The sequence below is a fragment of the Arachis stenosperma genome, chromosome 1, assembly GCF_014773155.1.
Source record: "Arachis stenosperma cultivar V10309 chromosome 1, arast.V10309.gnm1.PFL2, whole genome shotgun sequence".
Taxonomy (NCBI): domain Eukaryota; kingdom Viridiplantae; phylum Streptophyta; class Magnoliopsida; order Fabales; family Fabaceae; genus Arachis; species Arachis stenosperma.
In genome coordinates this window covers 19,632,650-19,655,169 of record NC_080377.1, presented here as the reverse complement: position 1 = coordinate 19,655,169, position 22,520 = coordinate 19,632,650, and the positions used below count along the sequence as shown (strand labels likewise).

General features: G+C 38.1%; 1 protein-coding gene across 1 annotated transcript; it reads right to left on the bottom strand.

Annotated features, from left to right (window-relative positions):
• Positions 1 to 12,948: 12,948 nt before the first annotated feature.
• LOC130976395 (uncharacterized) lies at positions 12,949 to 15,546 on the bottom strand. The gene is made up of 4 exons (XM_057901254.1): positions 15,466 to 15,546; positions 15,168 to 15,267; positions 14,299 to 14,372; positions 12,949 to 13,140 (listed from the first exon to the last, which is right to left on the bottom strand). Exons 1-4 carry the CDS (start codon positions 15,544 to 15,546, stop codon positions 12,949 to 12,951), a joined length of 447 nt encoding a protein of 148 aa, XP_057757237.1.
• Positions 15,547 to 22,520: the final 6,974 nt, after the last annotated feature.

The following is a 22,520-nucleotide window of genomic DNA, read 5'->3' as shown; positions in this document are numbered from 1 at the left end:
TGATCCGTGACACTCATTATCTTCCTCAATCCATGAACGTGTGCCTGACAACCACCTCCGTTCTACATCAGACTGAATGAATATCTCTTAGATTCCCCAACAGAATCTTCGTGGTATAAGCTGGATTGATGGCGGCATTCATGAGAATCCGGAAAGTCTAAACCTTGTCTGTGGTATTCCGAGTAGGATTCCGGGATTGAATGACTGTGACGTGCTTCAAACTCCTGAGGGCTGGGCGTTAGTGACAGACGCAAAAGAATCAATGGATTCTATTCCAACCTGATTGAGAACCGACAGATGATTAGCCGTGCTGTGACAGAGCATAGGAACGTTTTCACTGAGAGGATGGGAAGTAGCCACTGACAATGGTGACACCCTACAGAGAGCTTGCCATGAAAGGAACCTGCGTGTGAGAAGAGAATTTCAAGGAAGAGTTGAAGTCAAAGGACAAAGCATCTCCAAAACTCCAACATATTCCACAATCCTTTATAAACAAGTAACTCTATTATTCCCTATTATTTTAACTTACAATTTTAAGTAGTTTGTAGTTTGGCCTTTTACAAATAAATCCAAATAACTTCATTAGCCTCCTGACTAAGATTAATAAAATAACATTGATTGCTTCAAGCCAATAATCTCCGTGGGATCGACCCTTACTCACGTAAGGTATTACTTGGACGACCCAGTGCACTTGCTGGTTAGTTGAACGGAATTGTGCCCACTCGTACCAAAAATCCTAAGTTCCACAATTCTACATAAATACATTAATGCTATATTGATGTGATCACAATTTCGTCCACCAGTGGGTGATCGGTTCTGACGTGGATAACGTGACTTTGGAAGTAAGGTCGGAGGCGTCGCGCCGAGAATATTAGTGCTAGTGCAAGCTTCTCGATCCTCGGATAGTTGAGTTCGGCCTGGTGGAGGGTCTTACTGACGAAGTATACTGGATGCTGAACCTTTTTCCTTTCTGTAACAAGGGCCGAACTTACCGCCCAATCAGTAACTGATAGATATAGAAATAAATCCTCCCCTTGCAGGGGTTTTTGTAGAATCGGCGGTTGTGATAAGGTTGTTTTTAATTTTGAAAATGCCTTTTCACAGTCGTCGTTCCATTCAAATTTATTTTTCTTTTTAATTGTTTGGAAAAAAGGAATAGAAATTGAGGCAAGGCAGGGAACAAATCTTGAGAGGGCAGCGAGTCGTCCTGTGAGGCGTTGGACTTCCTTTATTGTTTTTGGACTGGTCATGTCTAGCACTGCTCGGCATTTGTCTGGATTCGCCTCTATTCCCCTGCATGTTAGTAGAAAACCTAAAAACTTACCCCCTTGAACTGCAAATGCACACTTCTCGGGATTGAGACGCATATTGTATTGGCGGATTTGGCCGAATATCTCGGTAAGGTCACGGATGTGATCATTGCCGACTTTTGTTTTGGCGACCATATCGTCGACATAAACTTCAATATTTCTGCCGATTTGTTTGGCGAATACCTTGTCCATAAGTCGTTGGTAAGTTGCACCTGCGTTCTTTAGTCCAAACGGCATAACTTTATAACAATAGTTACCGAAATCGGTGATAAAAGCTGTTTTATTCTGATCAGAGGGATGCATCATTATCTGGTTATACCCTGAATATGCATCCATAAAGCTTAGAGTAGCATAGCCTGAGGCATTGTCTACTAAAGAATCTATGGATGGCAGAGGGTAAGAATCTTTTGGGCATGCTTTATTTAAATCGGTGAAATCGACGCACATCCGCCACTTACCGTTCTGTTTTCTTACCATTACCACATTGGCTAGCCAGGTGGTGAACCTGATCTCTTTGATGAATTCTGCGTTGATTAACTTTTGTGTTTCTTCCATTGACGCTCTCCTTTTTTCTTCGCCGAGTTTGCGTTTTTTCTGTTGTACTGGTCGGACTGCCGAGTTTATGGCTAACCTATGACTGATGATCTGTGGGTTGATTCCCGGCATATCTGATGGTTTCCATGCGAACAGGTCGGCGTGTTGCTGTAGGAAGGTTGTTATAGCTTGGAACTCGGATGTATTGAGTGAGGTGCCTACATATGTGAATTTATCAGGGTCATTGTTGAAATACACTTTCTGTAGGTCATCAGAGGGTTTTGGGCGATCAAGGAAATCGGCTCTTGGATCAAGCTCGGCTAGCGTGTCCTCCTGTTGATTTATGCCGACGTTGTTGACTTGCTTTGTTGAGCGATTTTGGAGTTTCATGCTGATGTTGTAGCACTGTCTTGCCTCTTTATGGTCTCCATGGATTGTAATGACCTGGTGGTCCTGCAGTGGGAACTTGACACAGAGGTGAACGGTAGATACAATAGCGCCGAATTTATTTAAAAAAGGTCGGCCAAGAATAAGGTTATATGGGCTAAAACAGTCAACTACTAAATACTGAATATCATTAGTCTTGGATAGAGGTTGCTCACCCAGTGTGGTTTGTAACCACACTGACCCGAGGACGGGAACTCTTTCGCCTAAGAAGCCGACCAAGTCTCCTCCTGTGGATTGTAGTGTGTTGTCGCTGAGCTTCATCTTTTGAAATATAGAGTAAAACAGAACGTCGGCACTGCTCCCGGGATCTAAGAGTACTTTCTTTACTAATAGATCTCCTAGCTGTAGGGTGATCACCACAGGGTCGTCCAAATTTTGTATGTCGGAATTGAAGTCGGCTTGTGTGAAAGTAACTTCTGGTTGCGGATTAGTGATTGTGGTGTTTTGTTCTCGTACATCTGCCGAGTATATCGTCCTAAACGATCTTTTTCTTGCCGAATTTGAGTGTCCTCCACTTGCGTACCCTCCTGAAATGCAATTAATTATACCTCGTGGTCGTTCGTATTGGCCTGAGGTTGTCTTTTCTTTTCCTCGGTGTTGGTCAGGGAGGTCGGCTGTTGTGGAATTGGAGCCGCGTTTTTGAATGTGACCACCAATGTATTTGTCAAGGTGTCCTTGTCGTGCTAGTCGTTCTAGAAGATCCTTGGCGACTACACAGTCATCGGTATTGTGCCCATGTTTCTGGTGGAAAGTGCAGTACTTTGATTTGTCCACGTTCTTTGTTTCTTGGTATGTGCCGGCTTTCCTTGGTGGTTTGATTAGTTTGGAGTTCAAGATTTCCTTGATTATGTCTTCTCTCTTGGTGTTAAACTGCGTATAAGAATCAAAACGAGGTGTTAGTTTAAAATTTTTCTTATGGGAGGAGCTCTTATCTTCGTCACGGAAAAGTGATTTGTCGGGTTTCCGAGCTTGTCTGAGCTCCTCGATATCAATTTGGCCTTTCGCTTTTTCTCGGAATTCTGCCAGAGTCTTCGGCTTCGCTACTGCAATCGTCTCCTGGAACTTTCCGGGTCGGAGGCCGCTTTTTATTGCGTGCAGATGGACCTCGGGGTGGAGGTCTGGTATGCTGATGGCAACCTTGGTGAAGCGAGTCATATAGTCCTTTAAACTCTCGTTTGGCCCCTGTTTGATAGTGTTCAGATAATCGGAATCATGCAAATATATTGCGGATCCAGCGAAATGTTCTTCGAATAACTTCGCCAATTGATGAAAGCGGGAAATGGAACCTGCAGGCAAAGCACACAACCAATCAAGTGCAGGGCCGTCTAAATAATTCGGAAAACATCGACATAAAACTGTATCTGATGCACCATTGACGATCATTATTGATCGGAATTTCTTTATGAATTTCTTCGGATCACCGAGTCCATCATAGGGCGTGAGGGTCAATGGCAGGGTGAACCTCTTTGGCAATTCGAAACTCATTACTTCCTCTGTAAAAGGGCCTATAGAGTCCTCGGGCTCCTCTTTCTCGCCCTCTGGCTGTTGCTTCTCGGGTTGAGTGGTTTCTGAAACATGGGTCGGTTGTGATTGATGCTCTTCGTCTCCTTCCTGACGGGCATCGTTGTGATCATGATTCAGTTCGGCAATTTGAGCTGCCATTATCTGGTTCTCGTCAGCCATCCGTTGATTAGCTTGTTGCAGCTCAGCTACCATTCGCATGAGTTCGGACAGTGAAGGAGGCGGTACATCAGCCATGGAGGCAGATGGAAGTGATGAGACCAAAAGAAAAATATGATTTCCTCGGCCCCACGGTGGGCGCCAATTGATCTTGCCTGGTAAGCAGGTCGGCTGCAACTCCCTGAGATTAGCCGAGCTACGTGCTAATAGGTTGAGCGCCTATCCTTCGAAGTCCGGTTTTTCCTGTGTTCGTCGTGTGTATGAAAATACGGGCAATAACGAGGAGGTGGCGTGTACCTGCAAAGGCACTCCAATGCTTAAGTCAGTAGATGGTATTCAGTTCAGAATGGCTCAAGAAAGATATCTTACCTTCTCTTTTATAGACATTTATTCGTCCGTTGCGTCTTTGATGATTATTCGTCCGTTTTTGATGATTAACTTTGTAACCGATTTTATCCTGCCGTTTTGAGACGTTGTCCCCAATTGTATTAATTTTGCCGAGTTATAGCTCATAAGGGCCGAATAATAACGGCAAATGACGAGTTATGATATTGATGGTGACCATATCAATATTAATTTTTTATTCATAATTATACTTTTAATTTTATCAATTAATGACATATTATTATTATTATTATTGTTGTGGTTGTTGTCGTGTAACACTCTACACATAATAATTTAAAAAAGTTATAGAAAGTAGAAAAGGTATTGGAAATTTTAATAAATCAACAAAGATAATAACCGTATAAAAATTAGGTTTAATTTGTATCATGTTTTAAGCTAGAACATCTATCAATTGGAACAAGTCGCTTCCATGAAAGAGCATTTGTTCCTTGTTTTTTTATTAGTATTCTGATTCCTGCGTCTAAGTCAATTAAAATTTAAATGTTAATTTGTGTAAGATAATCAGATATAGTGGTTTTGAAGCCCGCATATACATATAGATATATAGCAGTGAGCTCAATTTTCTCATAAAAAAATAAGAATAACATCTCAAATTAATTTTAAAAAGAATATTTTGCTAGATAATTTAATTTTTTATTTTATTAGATATATCAATTTTCATGTCAAATTTTAATAAAAAATAAAAAAATAGTTATTATTAATATTTAATATAAAATTTAATAGTTGCTAAAGATTTTTAAAATGATCATATCAGTCTCTTTATATAAACGAACAATCTAATGTGAAAACTAATTTGTTTAATAAAATAAAAGTTCAAAGACTATTTTGACAATTAAAAAAATTTACCGAAAACTAAAGTGTTTGAATAAAAACTTTCTTTTAGGGAATTTTTTTTAGGGACTAATATAAAGTATTACTCGAAAAATAAATTATAAGATCCCACTAAAATTATTAAGATTAGTCCCTGCATTAAAAAGTTGTAAGGGTTTGTTTATTCATTTCTAGAATATGCTTGACTATTCTAAAATCTGAGCTATTTGGTTCCTAATTGTACCGAGAAACATAATGATATGTGATAAATTTTATTTATTGTTATAAATTGTATTGAAAGGTATGGAGTTATCAACTAAATTACATAATTTTGATTTAATTCAGAATTTTTTAATTATTGTTTTCAATGAACTCATAAGTGAAAATATATTTTTTATCCTCCTAATCATTGATTTTTTTAATATATTTTTTATGTCATTCGATGACGTGATCAATTTTATTTAAGTGTTTTAGGGTTAAGGTATTTCAATAACTTTAAAGGATAGAAAAAAATGTAGCAAAAAAGTGAATTCGAAAAGCAATTTGGAGTGGAGCTTGCTGAAGTTCTCGTGTGGGCAAGCATTCTTCGCATAGGCAAATTTCTCGCATGGGCGAGCTTCTCTCGCGTTTGCTAATTTCTCACGTGAGCAGTATTCTCTCGCGTGCCCGAGACTTTTTCTGCGTGAGCAAAAAACCTCCACGTGTCTAGTTTAATGAACATGTGCATCTTCGTTTTGTGTTTTCAAAAGACTCCAATTGCTATATTCTGAAGTATTTTGGATGTCAAGAGGAAGGGGATGGATACACACTCATACACTTACATTTTACACATTTTTTCTTAGGTTTTACTTAATTTTTTCATTAGTTTTAGATTTTAGTCTTGTTTAATCATATTTTTGAGACTTGTTTACTTCTTCTTGCAATTTAATTCTCTTAGAATTTAGTAGTATTTACTTTACTCTCTTTTGCTAGTTTATGAACTTGTGAATTCTTGGTTTATATTAAGGAATTTAATGTTTTATGTTCTATTGATGTTTAATTGAATTGTTTTGGTTAAATTCTCTTAGTAGATTGTCTTAATTTTAGTTAATTCATACAATTTATGATACTTTTCTTGTATACCTACCAAGTGTTTGATAAAATTCCTCTTTTAGTTATAAAGTAGTTTTTCTCATTCTTGACTTGGAATTGAGGACATAGGTAACCTTTAGTCATTAATGTCCGATATTGATTGGTAATTTAGGGTTATTAGTTGATTTGGATTCCACTAACGCTTTCCTTTCACTAAGCCTAATTAGTGCATTGGTTAGGATTTGTAGATTGAAATCAATCATGCCTATTTGATTTACCCCCTAATATTAAGAGTTGACTAAGTGAGATTAATTCTTCATAGTTGTCATGTTTGTGGTCAATGACTAGGATAGAAAACTTTGACTCTTAATCTTTGTCAAGATCTTTTTGCCATTTGAATTTCCTTTCACTTACCTTAATTGCCTTTTAGTTTAATTTCCTTTATCTTTTTTCATTGCTCGTTATTTAATTTTTTGTTATTTTAATTTTTCTTTATTGCTATCACAATCTCCGATCTCTTATATCCAATGATACGTGTAATTCTGTGGGAGAATAACTCGTAATTTAAAACTCTCGTTTATTTGATTTGAATTGTGACAATTTTATTAAATTTTGATAAGATTATTTGCCAATTTAAAACTATACTATTGACAAAATTTGAGTTTTATAACTTGTAAATTTCTAAACTAATATCTAACCAACATTAATATGATTGCAAAATGAATGAATATATGGAGGTTGAAATAATGAAGTTCAGAAACTCGGTTACAAAGAATGAAAAATGAATGTCTCAATTAATATAGTAAATTGTATGTATAAAAGTGGTTGTTCCACCTGCAATTTCAAAATACATTCGCATATTACGAAGAGAAGAAGAATTCAATCAGATGAGAAGAAAGAATATTTAGACAGAAGAGTATTCACAATAATCTCACACACCCCTAAGTTTCACCTTTGATTAATTAAATTGCTTTTCTATTTCTCTCCAAGTTGTTACGCGCGTTGTTGTTTAAAGATGAAGAAATAACATTCTAGGTCTTCAAAATTTGGGTCCAGTTAAACGTCGTCAAAATACAAGATATCATCCATCACCTCTCCGCACGATCATACGTTATTATTGGGCTATTGGATCTCTATCCGAAGGGGTAAAGGAAAAGAGGTTAAAACTTGGGAGTTTTTAGTAAGGTCAGAATTGTTAGTTAAGTTCATTCATTCTTTATTATTACCAAATAATCGTACTTGAACATAAAATATAGAAAATAGCAGATAAACAGAAAATGCAGAAAAATAGTAAACAAACAGAAAATATATAATATAGAAACAATAAGGAAAGCACACATGTAACACCCTACCATACAGAGTCTTATGCTTAAGTCATAATTCAGAGATGGCAAGGTATTACGACCTCTAAAATAAAAATTTAGTACATATAGTAATGTGAATAATAATTATAACTAGGAGCCGTTGAAGAAAAGGGGTACAACAAAAATCGTAACTTGAAAAGCACAACACTCGATCAATAACGTAACGAACAAGGATAAACTAACGTGAGATTATATATATACAAAAGAGTGTCAAAAACAGGAATATCAAAACTCAAAATCCAGTTGCGAAGATAATCGGTCCGAGCATAGCAATATATACATCTAAATAGAATAAGATAGCCCAAGGAAACCCAAAGGGACACAAATGCAGAAAACCTATTCTCCAAAATCCCCTCTAAGAGGAGTCATCACAGTTTGTATTATTTAATAGAGAAAGAAGTATCTAAGCAAGACATATAAACCAAAACAGAGTCTCGAGAACAAAGGATCTTCGCTAATCCAGAAGTCTCCAGCATGCCTCAGCGAGAAACCTCACGTCCTGCATCTGAAAACCACAAAATCTGCATGGGTGAGAACCAGAGGTTCCCAGCATGGTAACAGTTCCCACATATAAAACATGTAATAATAGAGGAAAGCCGAAGGCAATCCTAGAACTTCCTCCAGATAAAATCAAAGCTTATAAACAAGCTAAACCATAAGGGGCAACTGACTAAAGATCCTTCAGTCTAACTAATACTTCCCTTTCCAATTCTTTCAGACCTCCCAACCACCAGCAGGAGTATAATATGGCAAACACAGTTATTTCAGACAAGAAATATACAATTAGGAACAGATAAGGCATTTAGACAAATAGCGAGTAATATGCAGTCAAATAAGCAATCTCAAACAATTCACATAGTATGCATATGATGAATGCCTGTCCCTAATGGCTGATGATATCATCTGTCGGTTATAGAGCTAACCTGACAAGTCCTGGTAGCTAACCATTGGACTGTCCCTCTGTCGTGTCTCCCCAACTTGAGTTATACTCAATATAAATTTGATCATAATCATGATCCATATCCATCACCCTCACTGGTGAATATTTATGGGGGTGAGCTCATCCGGGGCTTTCACAATGCCCAGCCACCCTGACGACATAGGGTCAAAAGAGCTTCGAGTCTCAACCTGGAGCGCGTGGTGGCTAGCCACTGCTTTCCACCAGGGAAACTCTTATCTCCAATAGTGAAAGTGCAACATTCACAATTCATTCAACAGCATATATGCATTTATTCTTAGCCATAATCATGGCTCTGCCGTAACATGGCAATAATCTAGCCATCCGGCTCACGGTTAAATCCATAACCAGCCTATTCATTAACAATTACGGCCCTTCGGCCCATGGCATAACAAGCACTTCCACCACCATCCTCCGCGTCTCATATAATTATCTTTGATCCTCATTGATCATTCATTTTTCCCTTGTTTCACTCGCAAGTTACCACATTCACCAGCTCCTTTTCTCATTGCTAGGCATATCATAATGATTTAAGACATAAGTGGTGAGATCGGAGGCTTAGAAGTATGAAATTTGGCTTTTAAACTCAAAAATCAACTTTGGGATAAAAATTGGGCCACGCGCACACGTGGATGGCCACAAAGCTCACCGACGTGTATGCGTCATTCACGCGGACGTGTGGATTGAAAAAATAGCCAAACGATGCGCACGCGTCAGCCACGCGTATGCGCGGGTACATTTGTGCCCTAAGCACAAAACCGGCACAACTCTGGCACAACTCTCAAAAAAATGGCTGCGCAACCATTTCAGCACATCGACGCGCACGCGCACATGACGCGCACGCGTGGATGGTGCCATCTTGAAAAATGACACGTATGCGTCAAGGACACCTACGCGTGGGTGGTCATTCTGCTAAAAATATTTCTAAGTTAAAAGCTGCAAAATTCACAAATTCAACTCTCAATCTTTCGACGGACATAACTTTCTCATTTTAAATCATTTTCCGCCCGTTCTTCAAACAACATGGACATCCCAGATCCAATTTCATTTCTAAACAAGTTTGGTACAAAACAGGGATCCGTAGTACAAGTTATGTCCTGTCAAAGTATGCCCAAAAACCCTATTTTCATACAAAACCACAAAGTGCCATTTTCAAAACAAGCCATTTTCAACCCTTTTTAAAATGAACCAAAACATGCCAATTTCATCCCTTTTTGAAATCAATAAAAATATACCAAAGACAACATCAAGCCTCCTCAACAATCACTTTAACACTTTACCATAATTCCCAAAACATCATCCAACTATTTTAACTCACTTCACCCAAGTGGCTCAAATACAAACACATTTATATATCATTTACTCTTCCTCATGCCAATTTTCAACAACACTATTTCCAATTAACCATCATTGCACATAACCAATAACATACTCACCATCAACATGGTTTCACCCACAATTCAACCTTAATCAATCATCAAGCATATATCACAACATGCATATTTCTCAAACATCATGTCATCAAGGCATCAATAATCATCATCACATATATGACCACATCATATATCTCAACCATTCAACAACATCAATAATTCAATGCCTATCTTAGGGCCTCTAGTCTAAGTATTTCCTACCACATTACATATTAGATACGAGAAACCGAGACCATACCTTAGCCGATTTTCCAAGCTCAACCGGAGCACTTCCAAACTACTTTTCCTCAAGCTCTCATGGTCTCAACACCTCCAAGAACAGATTTTTGCATACAAAACCCTCTTCAAGCTTTTCAAAGTCTCAAATATTCACATATACACAACCTAAGCCACAATCATCATACCCATACACAATATCTCAATACCCAAACATCATAGAACAACAAATTACACTAGAGTTGAGAATCTTACCACACCCAAGGTCCAAGGGGACAAGATTAATCTTCTCCTTCAAGAGAGTTGGGTCCTATAATATCAAAGAGCCCAAAATCTCAACATTTTTGCTCATGAAATTTGAAATCAAAGCTGGAAATTTGAAGAGCAAACTGTCGCTTACCTCAAGATTGGTTGTATGGGTTTTGTAGAGCTCTCCGCAGTGAATGTATGGCCATAAACGGTGCGGCAATCGAAGCTCTAGATCAAACGTTATGGTGGTTTGAAGATCAACCAAGGGAGAGAACTTGAGAGAGTGTTCTTCCCTTGCTCTCCACCATTTCAGCGTGAATTAGAGTGTTGTGAGGAGAGAGAGTGCTGAAAACCAGGATTTTGGTTTAGTTTAGTTGGGCCAAGGGCCCACTTTGGGTCTGGTTGGTCCGGTTTAGCCCGTTCGGTCCAATCTTGGTCCGATTTATATAAAATTGGTACCAAAATTCTCATCTCAAACTCCTCTATCATATTAAGCCATAAAAATCACATTTTTGGCTTTCTAGAATAAATTCTCATTTATGAGTTAATTAGCCATTAATTAACCGGGTTTTACATTTTACCCACCTAATTGGGAATTTTGCCCACAAAATTCAAATTCCATTACCTTTGAATAAGTGCGGATAATCCGTTCGCATCTCCGACTCAAGTTTCCAAGTGTGTTCCTCAACACTGCCTCGACTCCATGCCACTTTGACTAATGAAACATCTTTTCCACGTAACCGTTTGATACTAGTATCATCAATCCTAACCGGAGCCACTAGAAGCGTCAAATCTTCTCTTAACTGAACCGATTCAGGTTCCAACACATGACTAGCATCAGGAGTGTACTTCCAAAGCTGTGACACGTGAAACACATCGTGCAGGTTCGAAAGATGAGGTGGTAAAGCCATTCGATACGCCACCGGTCTGACCCTCTCCAGGATTTGAAATGGACCAATGTATCGAGGATTCAGCTTCTTTGCCTTAATCGCCCTACCTACTCCTGTAGTTGGAGTAACCTTAAAGAAAACATGGTCTCCTTCCTCAAATTCCAAAGGCCTCCACCGCTGGTCGGCGTAACTCTTTTGACGACTCTGCGCCATAAGCATCCTGTCTCGGATCTTCTTGACTTGTTCAGTTGTCCCAGCTATCATCTCCGGCCCCAACAAGCCTTTCTCTCCAGCTTCATACCAACATAGTGGAGATTGACATTTGCTCCCATATAGAGCCTCATACGGAGCCATTCAGATGCTCGCTTAGTAACTATTATTGTATGCAAACTCCACTAGCGGCATATACTGATCCCAACTTACTAGTTGGTCCAAAACACAAGCTCTCAACATATCCTCTAGTGTTTGGATCGTCCTCTCAGATTGACCATCTGTTTGAGGATGGTAAGCTGTACTCAAGCTTAATTGGGTTCCGAAAGCTTTCTGAAATGCACCCCAAAACCTCGAAGTGAAATAAGGATCTCTATCAGAGATTATAGTAGCAGGTACACCATGAAGTCTCACAATTTCCTTTATGTATAACCGTGCTAGCTCCTCAAGGGTGTAAGTCATCCGAATGGGTAAAAAGTGAGCTGACTTCGTCAGTCGGTCCGCAACCACCCAGATAGCATCAAAACCAGCCCTAGTCCTTGGCAATCCCGACACAAAGTCCATTGCAATACTTTCCCACTTCCATTGTGGAACCTCTAAAGGTTGCAACATCCCGGAAAGTATTTGATGTTCAATCTTTACCTTTTGACAAGTTAAGCACTTTGAAACATGTTCCTCCACATCATTCTTCATACCCGGCCACCAAAACATCGCCTTTAAATCATGGTACATCTTAGTACTTCCCGGGTGAATGGAGAATCCGCTTTTGTGTGCCTCCTTTAAGATATCTTGCCGCAAAGTGCCAACATCCGGCATAATGATCCTACCATTAAATCTCCATAACCGATCTTTTTCTTCCGACACTCTCCACTGTTTTCCTTGCTCAATAGCCAGTAACACCTTCCATAACGCTTCATCATTTTCATGAGCCTTTAGGAGTTCGGACTTAAAGTCACTTGAGATTTCTAATCGGCTCAAACACAGAGTTGCAGATACTTCTCGAGCACCAATTTTTAGACTATCGAATTCTTCAAGCAACTTTTCTTCTTGAAGCATCATCCAAGCCGCATACAACGACTTCCGATTTAACGCATCCGCCACTATATTCTCCTTTCCCGGATGGTAATTCAACTCAAAGTTGTAGTCCTTCAATAATTCCATCCACCTCATCTGCCTCATATTAAGCTCTTTTTGATCAAAGAGATATTTTAAGCTCTTGTGATCGGAGAAGACTTGGAACTTAATCCCAAAGAGATAATGCCTCCACACCTTCAAGGCAAACACAACTGTAGCGAGTTTCAAATCGTGCGTAGGGTAACTAACTTCATGAGGTCTCAACTGTCGTGAGGCATACGCCACCACATTATGATGCTACATCAGCATGCACCCTAGACCCTTTAATGAGGCATCACAGTACACCTCAAATGGTTCGTTCAGCTCAGGTAACACCAACACAGGTGTAGTGGTCAACTTTTTCTTCAATGCTTGAAACCTCTCCTCACACTCGGTAGTCCAAACAAATGGTGTGTCCTTGCGGGTTAACTTTGTCAATGGCAAAGCTAACTGCAAAAAGCCTTTGATGAACCTTCAGTAGTAGCCAGCTAAGCCCAGAAAACTCATTATCTCAGTTACTGTGGTTGGTTGCTTCCAATCCATCATAGTCTCCACCTTAGCTGGATCTATGGCTATTCCCTTCTTACTTACCACGTGACCCAAGAACTTCACCTCACTTTTCCAAAACTCACACTTAGACAGTTTCGCATAGAGTTTCTTCTCCTTTAGAATCTGCAACACGGTCCTCAAGTGTTCTGCATGCTCTTCTTCAGTCTTGGAGTAAATCAGTATGTCGTCAATGAAGACAACAACGAATTTATCTAGAAACAGACGGAACACTCTATTCATATAATCCATGAATACTGCAGGAGCATTTGTCAACCCAAAGGACATTACAGTGTACTCGTAATGACTATAACGAGTCCTGAAAGTGGTTAGGAATATCCTCACCCCTCACCCTTATCTGGTGATAACCGGATCGTAAATTGATCTTGGAGAAACCCCAACTCCTTGTAACTGATCCATGAGATCATCAATTCTCGGCAATGGGTACTTATTCTTTATTGTGACCTTATTCAGCTTCCTGTAATCCACACAGAGCCGTATACTCCCATCTTTCTTCTTTACCAGTAACACTGGAGCACTCCACGAGGAAACACTTGGTCAGATAAAGTTCTTACCCAACAAATCATCTAACTGAGACTTTAGCTCGGCCATCTCTAACGGTGACATTCTATAAGGAGCACTTGAGATTGGTCCCGCCCCAAGCACCAATTCAATAGCAAACTCAACCTCTCGGTTAGGTGAAAATTCATCAATATCATTGGGAAACACCTCCGGAAACTCACACACTACCGGAATCTGTTCCAACCTTTGATCATCACCCGAAACACCCGCGGTTAACAACAGGATACCCTGACATTTGATTCCGAAACAGTTTACCATCATCGAATTCAAGTAATAATTATTCACCACGACCGGCTCTTCTGTATCTTCCGGCATAAAGTATACCGACTTTGTAGAACAATCGAGCAGGACATGGTTCTTAGATAACCAGTCCAATCCCAAGATAAGATCAAGACCGATCATCGGCAAGCAAATTAAATTATGGACAAAATCACGCTGCTTGAACCTAAAGGAAACTTGCGAGCATCCTAGCCTAGTTACCATGGCTTCATGAGTAGCATTATACACCTTTAGGTCATAACCTAAAACTACAATCTTCAAGCCTAGCTCACTAGCTTTTTCAAATGCAATAAATGAATGTGTTGCTCCAGAATCAAATAAAGCATTTAAAGTTTGACCAGCCATTTCACAGTTACCTCGGATAAGTGTCTCGGATCCTTCGGCATCTATAGCTGAGGTGGTGAACACCTGACCAGTCTGTTGTGCTTTCCTAGCACCTTACTTCTGCTTCTCCGGACAATTTGTGGCTTTATGCCCTGCCTTTTCACAATTGTAGCACAAACTCCATCCGGCCTTGCATGGTGCTCCCAGATGGTGACTTCCACACCTAGTACAAGCTTGCTCATTCTGAGGCTGCTTCCCAAACCTTTTCCCTTGGGAGTTGTTGTTGTTGGGCCTCTTAAAAGAACCTTCCCGCTTGAAAGGCGGACCTCTAGGTGCAAAGTTCTTTCCTCGGTTCTGTGGGAATGATCCCTTGTGACTTTCTTTCTCAGCAGTTGCCTTCTTCACATACTCTTCAGCAATCCTACACTTGTTCACCAACTCGTAGAAAGTCCTAATCTCCATTGGTCCCACTGAACTGAAAATATCGCTTCAGAGTCCTCCTTCATACTTAACACACTTCCATTCCTTATATTCCACCAGAGTCCCTTGACACATACGAGAGAACCTGAACAGCTCCTCAAACTTGTCAGTATACTCAGATACGGACATAGTACCCTACTTCAGCTGCAGTAATTCAAGCTCCTTGGCCGTCCTAGCAGAAGTCGGAAAGTACTTCTTATAGAACTCCTCTCGGAAGACATCCCAGGTGATATAGTCATCACCCTACTGCAGAAGACATCGGATACCTTGCCACCAATGCGATGCTTCACCAGTGAGCAAATAGGTAGCAAACTCAACACGCTGTCCTTCAGGCACCACCTGCGCTTGTAGTGCTCGCTCCATAGCCTGAAACCATGTATCGGCTTCAGTCGGGCTAGTAGTTCCCTTGAACTTAGGTGGATTAACCTTCAAGAAGTTTGCCAATGTCATCAGGCCCTAAGCTCCGCCTCCGTCATTGCCATGGTTGTTCATCTATTGACCAAGAGCCTCAACAGTGGCTTGCATAGCAGCAGCCATGTTCTCCAACGTAGTCATAAAGTTCACCAGGTCATTAGGGTTAATCTCCAGCACACGAGCATTAGTACAACCTCTCCCACGGCCTTTACCGCGTCCACGAAGCGCCATTTGGTCCCTATACACACCAAACAATCGATATTAAGTTGATCAGTCTCAATATCGAAAGTCTAGTGCTTCAAAGTCCCAAATGCATGCTCATGAACGTTTATGCCAATTATATCAAGCAGATATACTAATAGCACATAACTCACATACAGAGATTGCACAGAAACATAGTCAGTCCGTCCCTCAGGCTCTACAGGAACGAACTGCTCTGATACCATAATGTAACACCCTACCATATAGAGTCTTATGCTTAAGTCATAATTCAGAGATGACAAGGTATTACGACCTCTAAAATAAAAATTTAGTACATATAGTAATGTGAATAATAATTATAACTAGGAGCCGTTGAAGAAAAGGGGGTACAACAAAAATCGTAACTCGAAAAGCGCAACACTCCGATCGATAACGTAACGAACAAGAATAAACTAACATGAGATTATATATATACAAAAGAGTGTCAAAAACAGGAATATCAAAACTCAAAATTCGATTGCGAAGATAACCGGTCCGAGCATAGCAATATATACATCTAAATAGAATAAGATAGCCCAAGGAAACCCAAAGGGACACAAATGCAGAAAACCTATTCTCCAAAATCCCCTTTAAGAGGAGTCATCACAGTTTGTATTATTTAATGGAGAAAGAAGTATCTAAGCAAGACATATAAACCAAAACAAAGTCCTGAGAACAAAGGATATTTGCTAATCCAGAAGTCTTCAGCATGTCTCAGCGAGAAACCTTACGTCCTGCATTTGAAAACCACAAAATCCGCATGGGTGAGAACCAGAGGTTCCCAGCATGGTAACAGTTCCCACATATAAAACATGTAATAATAGAGGAAAGCCAAAGGCAATCCTAGAACTTCCTCCAGATAAAATCAAAGCTTATAAACAAGCTAAACTATAAGTGGCAACTGACTAAAGATCCTTCAGTCTAACTAATACTTCCCTTTCCAATTCCTTCAGACCTCCCAACCACCAGCAGGAGTATAATATGACAAACACAGTTATTTCAGACAAGAGATATACAATTAGGAACATATAAGGCATTTAGACAAATAGCGACTAATATGCAGTCAAATAAGCAATCTCAAACAATTCACATAGTATGCATATGATGAATGCCTGTCCCTAATGGCTGATGATATCATCTGTCGGTTATAGAGCTAACCCGACAAGTCCTGGTAGCTAACCATTGGACTGTCCCTTTGTCGTGTCTCCCCAACTCGAGTTATACTCAATATAAATTTGATCATAATCATGATACATATCCATCACCCTCACTGGTGAATATTTATGGGGGTGAGCTTATCCGGGGCTTTCACAATGCCCGGCCACCCTGACGACATAGGGTCAAAAGAGCTTCGAGTCTTAACCTGGAGCGCGTGGTGGCTAGTCACTACTTTCTACCAGGGAAACTCTTATCTCCAACAGTGAAAGTGCAACATTCACAATTCATTCAATAGCATATATGCATTTATTCTTAGCCATAATCATGGCTCTGCCGTAACACGGCAATAATCTAGTCATCCGGCTCACGGTTAAATCCATAACCAGTCTATTCATTAACAATTACGGCCCTTCGGCCCATGGCATAACAAGCACTTCCACCGTCATCCTCCGCGTCTCATATAATCATCTCTTATCCTCATTTATCATTCATTTTTCCCTTGTTTCACTCGCAAGTTACCACATTCACTAGCTCCTTTTCTCATTGCTAGGTATATCATAATGATTTAAGACATAAGTGGTGAGATCGGAGGCTTAGAAGTATGAAATTTGGCTTTTAAACTCAAAAATCAACTTTAGGATAAAAACAGGGTCACGCGCACGCGTGGATGGCCACAAAGCTCACCGACGCGTATGCATCATTCACGCGGACGCGTGGATTGAAAAAATAGCAAACAACGCGTACGCGTCAGCCACGCGTATGCGCGGGTACATTTGTGCCCCAAGCACAAAACCAGCACAACTCTGGCACAACTCTCGGAAAAATGGCTGCGCAACCATTTCAGCACATCGACGCGCACGCGCACATGACGCGCACGCGTGGATGGTGCCATCTTGAAAAATGACACGTATGCGTCAAGGACACCTACGCGTGGGTGGTCATTCTGCTAAAAATATTTCTAAGTTAAAAGCTGCAGAATTCACAGATTCAACCCTCAATCTTTCGACGTACATAACTTTCTCATTTTAAATCATTTTCCGCCCGTTCTTCAAACAGTATGGACATCCCGGACCCAATTGCATTTCTAATTAAGTTTGGTACAAAACGGGGATCCGTAGTCCAAGTTATGTCCCATCAAAGTATGCCCAAAAATTATATTTTCATACAAAACCACAAAGTGCCATTTTCGAAACAAGCCATTTTCAATCCTTTTTAAAATCAACCAAAATATGCCAATTTCATCTCTTTTTGAAATCAATCAAAATATACCAAAGACAACATCAAGCCTCCTCAACTCTCACTTTAACACTTTACCATAATTTTCAAAACATCATCCCACCATTTTAATCCACTTCACCCAAGTGGCTCAAACTCAAACACATTTACATATCATTTACTCTTCATCATGCCAATTTTCAACAACACCATTTCCAATTAACCATCATTGCACATAATCAATAACATACTCACCATCAACATGGTTTCACCCACAATTCAACCTTAATCAATCATCAAGTATATATCACAACATGCATATTTCTCATACCTCATGTCATCAAGGCATCAATAATTATCATCACATATATGACCACATCATATATCTCAACCATTCAACAACATCAACAATTCAATGCCTATCTTACGGCCTCTAGCCTAAGTATTTTCTACCACATTATATATTAGATACCAGAAATCGAGACCATACCTTAGCCGATTTCCCAAGCTCAACCGGAGCACTTCCAAACCACTTTTTCTCAAGCTCTCAAGGTTTCAACACCTCCAAGAACAGATTTTTGCATACAAAACCCTCTTCAAGCTTTTCAAAGTCTCAAATATTCACTTATACACAACCTAAGCCACAATCATCATACCCATACACAACATCTCAATACCCAAACATCATAGAATAAAAAATTACACTATGGTTGAGAATCTTACCACACCCAAGGTCCAAGGAGACAAGATTAATCTTCTCCTTCAAGAGAGTTAGGTCCTATAACATCAAAGAGTCCAAAATCTCAACATTTTTGCTCATGAAACTTGAAATCAAAGCTGGAAATTCGAAGAGCAAACTGAGGCTTACCTCAAGATTGGTTGTATGGATTTTGTAGAGCTCTCCGCGGTGAACGCGTGGCCGTAAACGGTGCGGCAATCGGAGCTCTAGATCAAAAGTTATGGTGGTTTGAAGATCAACCAATGGAGAGAACTTGAGAGAGTGTTTTTCCCTTGCTCTCCATCATTTCAGCGTGAATTAGAGTGTTGTGAAGAGAGAGAGTGCTGAAAACTAGGGTTTTGGTTTAGTTTAGTTGGGCCAAGGGCCCACTTTGGGTCCGATTGGTCTGGTTTGGCCCGTTCGGTCCAATCTTGATCCGATTTCTATAAAATTGGTACCGAAATTCTCGTCTCAAACTCCTCCATCATATTAAGCCATAAAAATCACATTTTTGTCTTTCTAGAATAAATTCTCATTTATGGATTAATTAGCCAATAATTAACTGGGTTTTACAACACACACATACAAAATATACATTAAGAAAAATATGCGGCAAACAAGTATGATGCATGTCTGTCCTATACAAGCCATGAGCTCATGTGTCGGTTTACACCCTACAGTCCAACATTATCTGTGCATAAGTTCCAGATATGGCTTTCCAGTTGCATCAATTGCATATAAGTCGTATGGCTGAAACCACATCAATTGACTTTTAACCCTTTTTCTACAGATATGCACACCCCTAGAAAGCAGCTCTCAATTTATGGGCGTTCCTACTATACAATCGGCACCAAGACCCAATCAATATTTACCTATCAGTTTTTCTTTTCTATAAATCCTTTTTAATTCATTTCTCTGATTCTTTTTACTTAACCGTTCCTTTTAATTACTAGTTCTCAATTACTATAACTCCTCTTAATTTCTCTTTTTCTTTTATTCTTTTCTCTCAATTATATTTTTTGATATCCATTTTTCTATCATTTATTCTTATGTGTCATTATTCTTTTTCTATTTTCTTTTATATTCTTAATCAATCTTAGTCATTTTCACTTACCTCACTTAGATCTTTTAGGGCATAACCCGCTTCTAGTAATCTTATTTTTCTTTTCTCTTATATTAATGTCTTCTCTTAATATTTTTAATCTTTTTTTAGTATTATAAGTAATTATAAACCTCTTTTTGAGCCTTTTTCTTAGTGTTTGATGAAAAATCTCTAGAATTTAGGATACTAAATTATCTTTCTACGTCTTTTATTATAATTACTATTATATTCTTAAATTTTACGTTACTTACTTCAACCTATACTTCAATTCTTTTTACACTTTTTAATTTCTAATATTAATTTATAACTTACGTTTAATTTCAAAATTTTAACTAATTGTAATTTAGTTCATAAACTTTAATTAATTATAATTTAACTATCTGAATTTTTACTAATATTACAATAATATTATACTTTAATTAATTTCAAAATTTTTGCATTAGTTACGTTTTAATTCTATACTTTTTATAAATTACATTCTTCTCATTATTATTATTATTATTATTATTATTATTATTATTATCATCATCATCATCATCACTACAACAAAAGCAACACTTAGCGGCGATTTCTGGAGCCATTTAGCGACGGTTTTAAACTGCTGCAAAACATTTCGCGGCAGTTTAAGGAAACGCCGGAAGATGGGGCGTGGCTAAATAGATAGCGGCAGTTTTATTCAATCGCTGGAATAACCACCGTTGAACGTCTATCAATTTCACGACGGTTTGTAACCGCCACTAAATAGCAAATAAACGAAAACAGCATTTATTTTGCAGCGGTTTTAAACCGCCGCCAAATTTCAGTATTTCCGTTCATAGTTATTAGAATCAGACCAACCGGTGGTCCAATGGTCCAATCGACTCAATCACTAAACCCGCGCTTCCACCCATAGAATATCAACTCTATGTAAAGCTCGAACCTGGAACCTAGAAGAAGGAATGTCATGTTACCACCAAGCCAAATGACTCTTCGATGTATATAGCGCTAATAATTATATGAGCAATGCTAGGGGCCCAGTAATTTTTGTAATTAGTAGCCATCAAATAGCCATCAATAATGAGTTAATGGTGTGAGATTGATGTTAGATTTAATCCAGTTTACTAGATTGATGTTACATGCTGGCCAAAATTCTATAAAGTTGCTGGCCCCCTAGACTTTTTCTAATTATATATATTATATGAACACATTTGATTGCCACACAATTTTTTGTTGTATACTTTATATCTGATCATAGTTATTATAGGCACCTTATATATTGGGTAAAATGCACAATTAAATCAAATGGAGGACCAAATTACACAATTCTAGTAAACTGAAAAACATTACCAGGATCTCCCAAAAGTACATTCTTATGTAATTCGAATCAGTCTCGTTCGAATTAGACAAACCAACGCTAATTTAAATTAGTCCTATTCGAAGTAGTAGTAATGCTTGTAATTCGAATTTGTCCAATTTGAATTATGCTTGCATGTAGTCTTAAGGTAGATCGAATCAAGGTGATTCGAATTATGCACGCTAGGACGTCCATAGTAATTCGAATAGGTCTGCTTCGAATTAATTTTGGACCATAGTAGATCGAATTAATTTACATCTATTTATATATGATCCAAGCATATACAAAGAGTACAATAAAGAGTACATTTAATAATATTCATAATGCATTCAATCATAAATAAAACAAAATAATAATTATAAATATTTTTTTATAAATTATTAAAAATCAAATATTTTCTAGAAATATTTATTAAAATTTAGAATTTAGTCTTTAATATTTAAAATTAGTGAAATATTTGCCAAAAATATTATATTTTGTTGGTCAGTTAGTATTATTGAATCTATTAACTATGATAATATGCAGATGATTGATTGGTTTTCATATAAAAATATTTTTATTCTATTTAGTATTTAATTTTGATAAAATATTAATTAATTTTAAATTCAGTTATTACGAATTCTTATATCTAAAAATACAAGTTAAGATTGTTATTAAAAGAATTTTAAATTTTTTATTTTAATAAATGCTCAACAAATCAATAAAATAAAAAATTTAAAATTTAAAAATATAATTTTGGTAAAATTATAAAGTTTTGAATTTTTAATGACTTGTAAAAAATATTTTTAATTATTAATTTTTCGCCAGGTCAATAAGATGTTGGAGAGAAATTTTAATTTTTTATTATAAGAGTTACGTTGATTCCCTTAATTTAATGATTTGGGTCGCAGGTTTACATGTTTATCTACTCTTAGAGTTTCCTGATTTATGTTTAGTAAAGCATAACTTCAAAGAGAAGTAACTTTAATATATTCTCGTTACAACTTTATTTTAACTTTATAAAATCAGACTATGACTATATTTTCTTATTTTACATTTATGTTTGAATGCAAATTTAAATGACAACAAAGTAAACGAGGAAATCTTATTGGTAAATGTGTTCACATGAGTTAACATATATAGCTTATTTAATTTGTGAAATTTTTTACGTAAAACAGATCTAAAAAAAGTGTTACCAAATTAAGTAACAATGATTAAACCATATGTAGGCTAAAATAGTAGTCTTAAATTAACTAGATTATACCCAGATAATTGTTATTAAAGGAAACCAATGAAATATGTCGTTATACGTATTTTGCGACGGTTGGAATAAAAACCGCCGCAAAATATAACATGATGAGTCACTCGACATTACAGATAGCGGCAGTTCGCTGAAAAGCTGCCGCTAAATACAATCCTGATTGAAGCATCGCCACTAACCGCCGCGATATGTGCCGCAA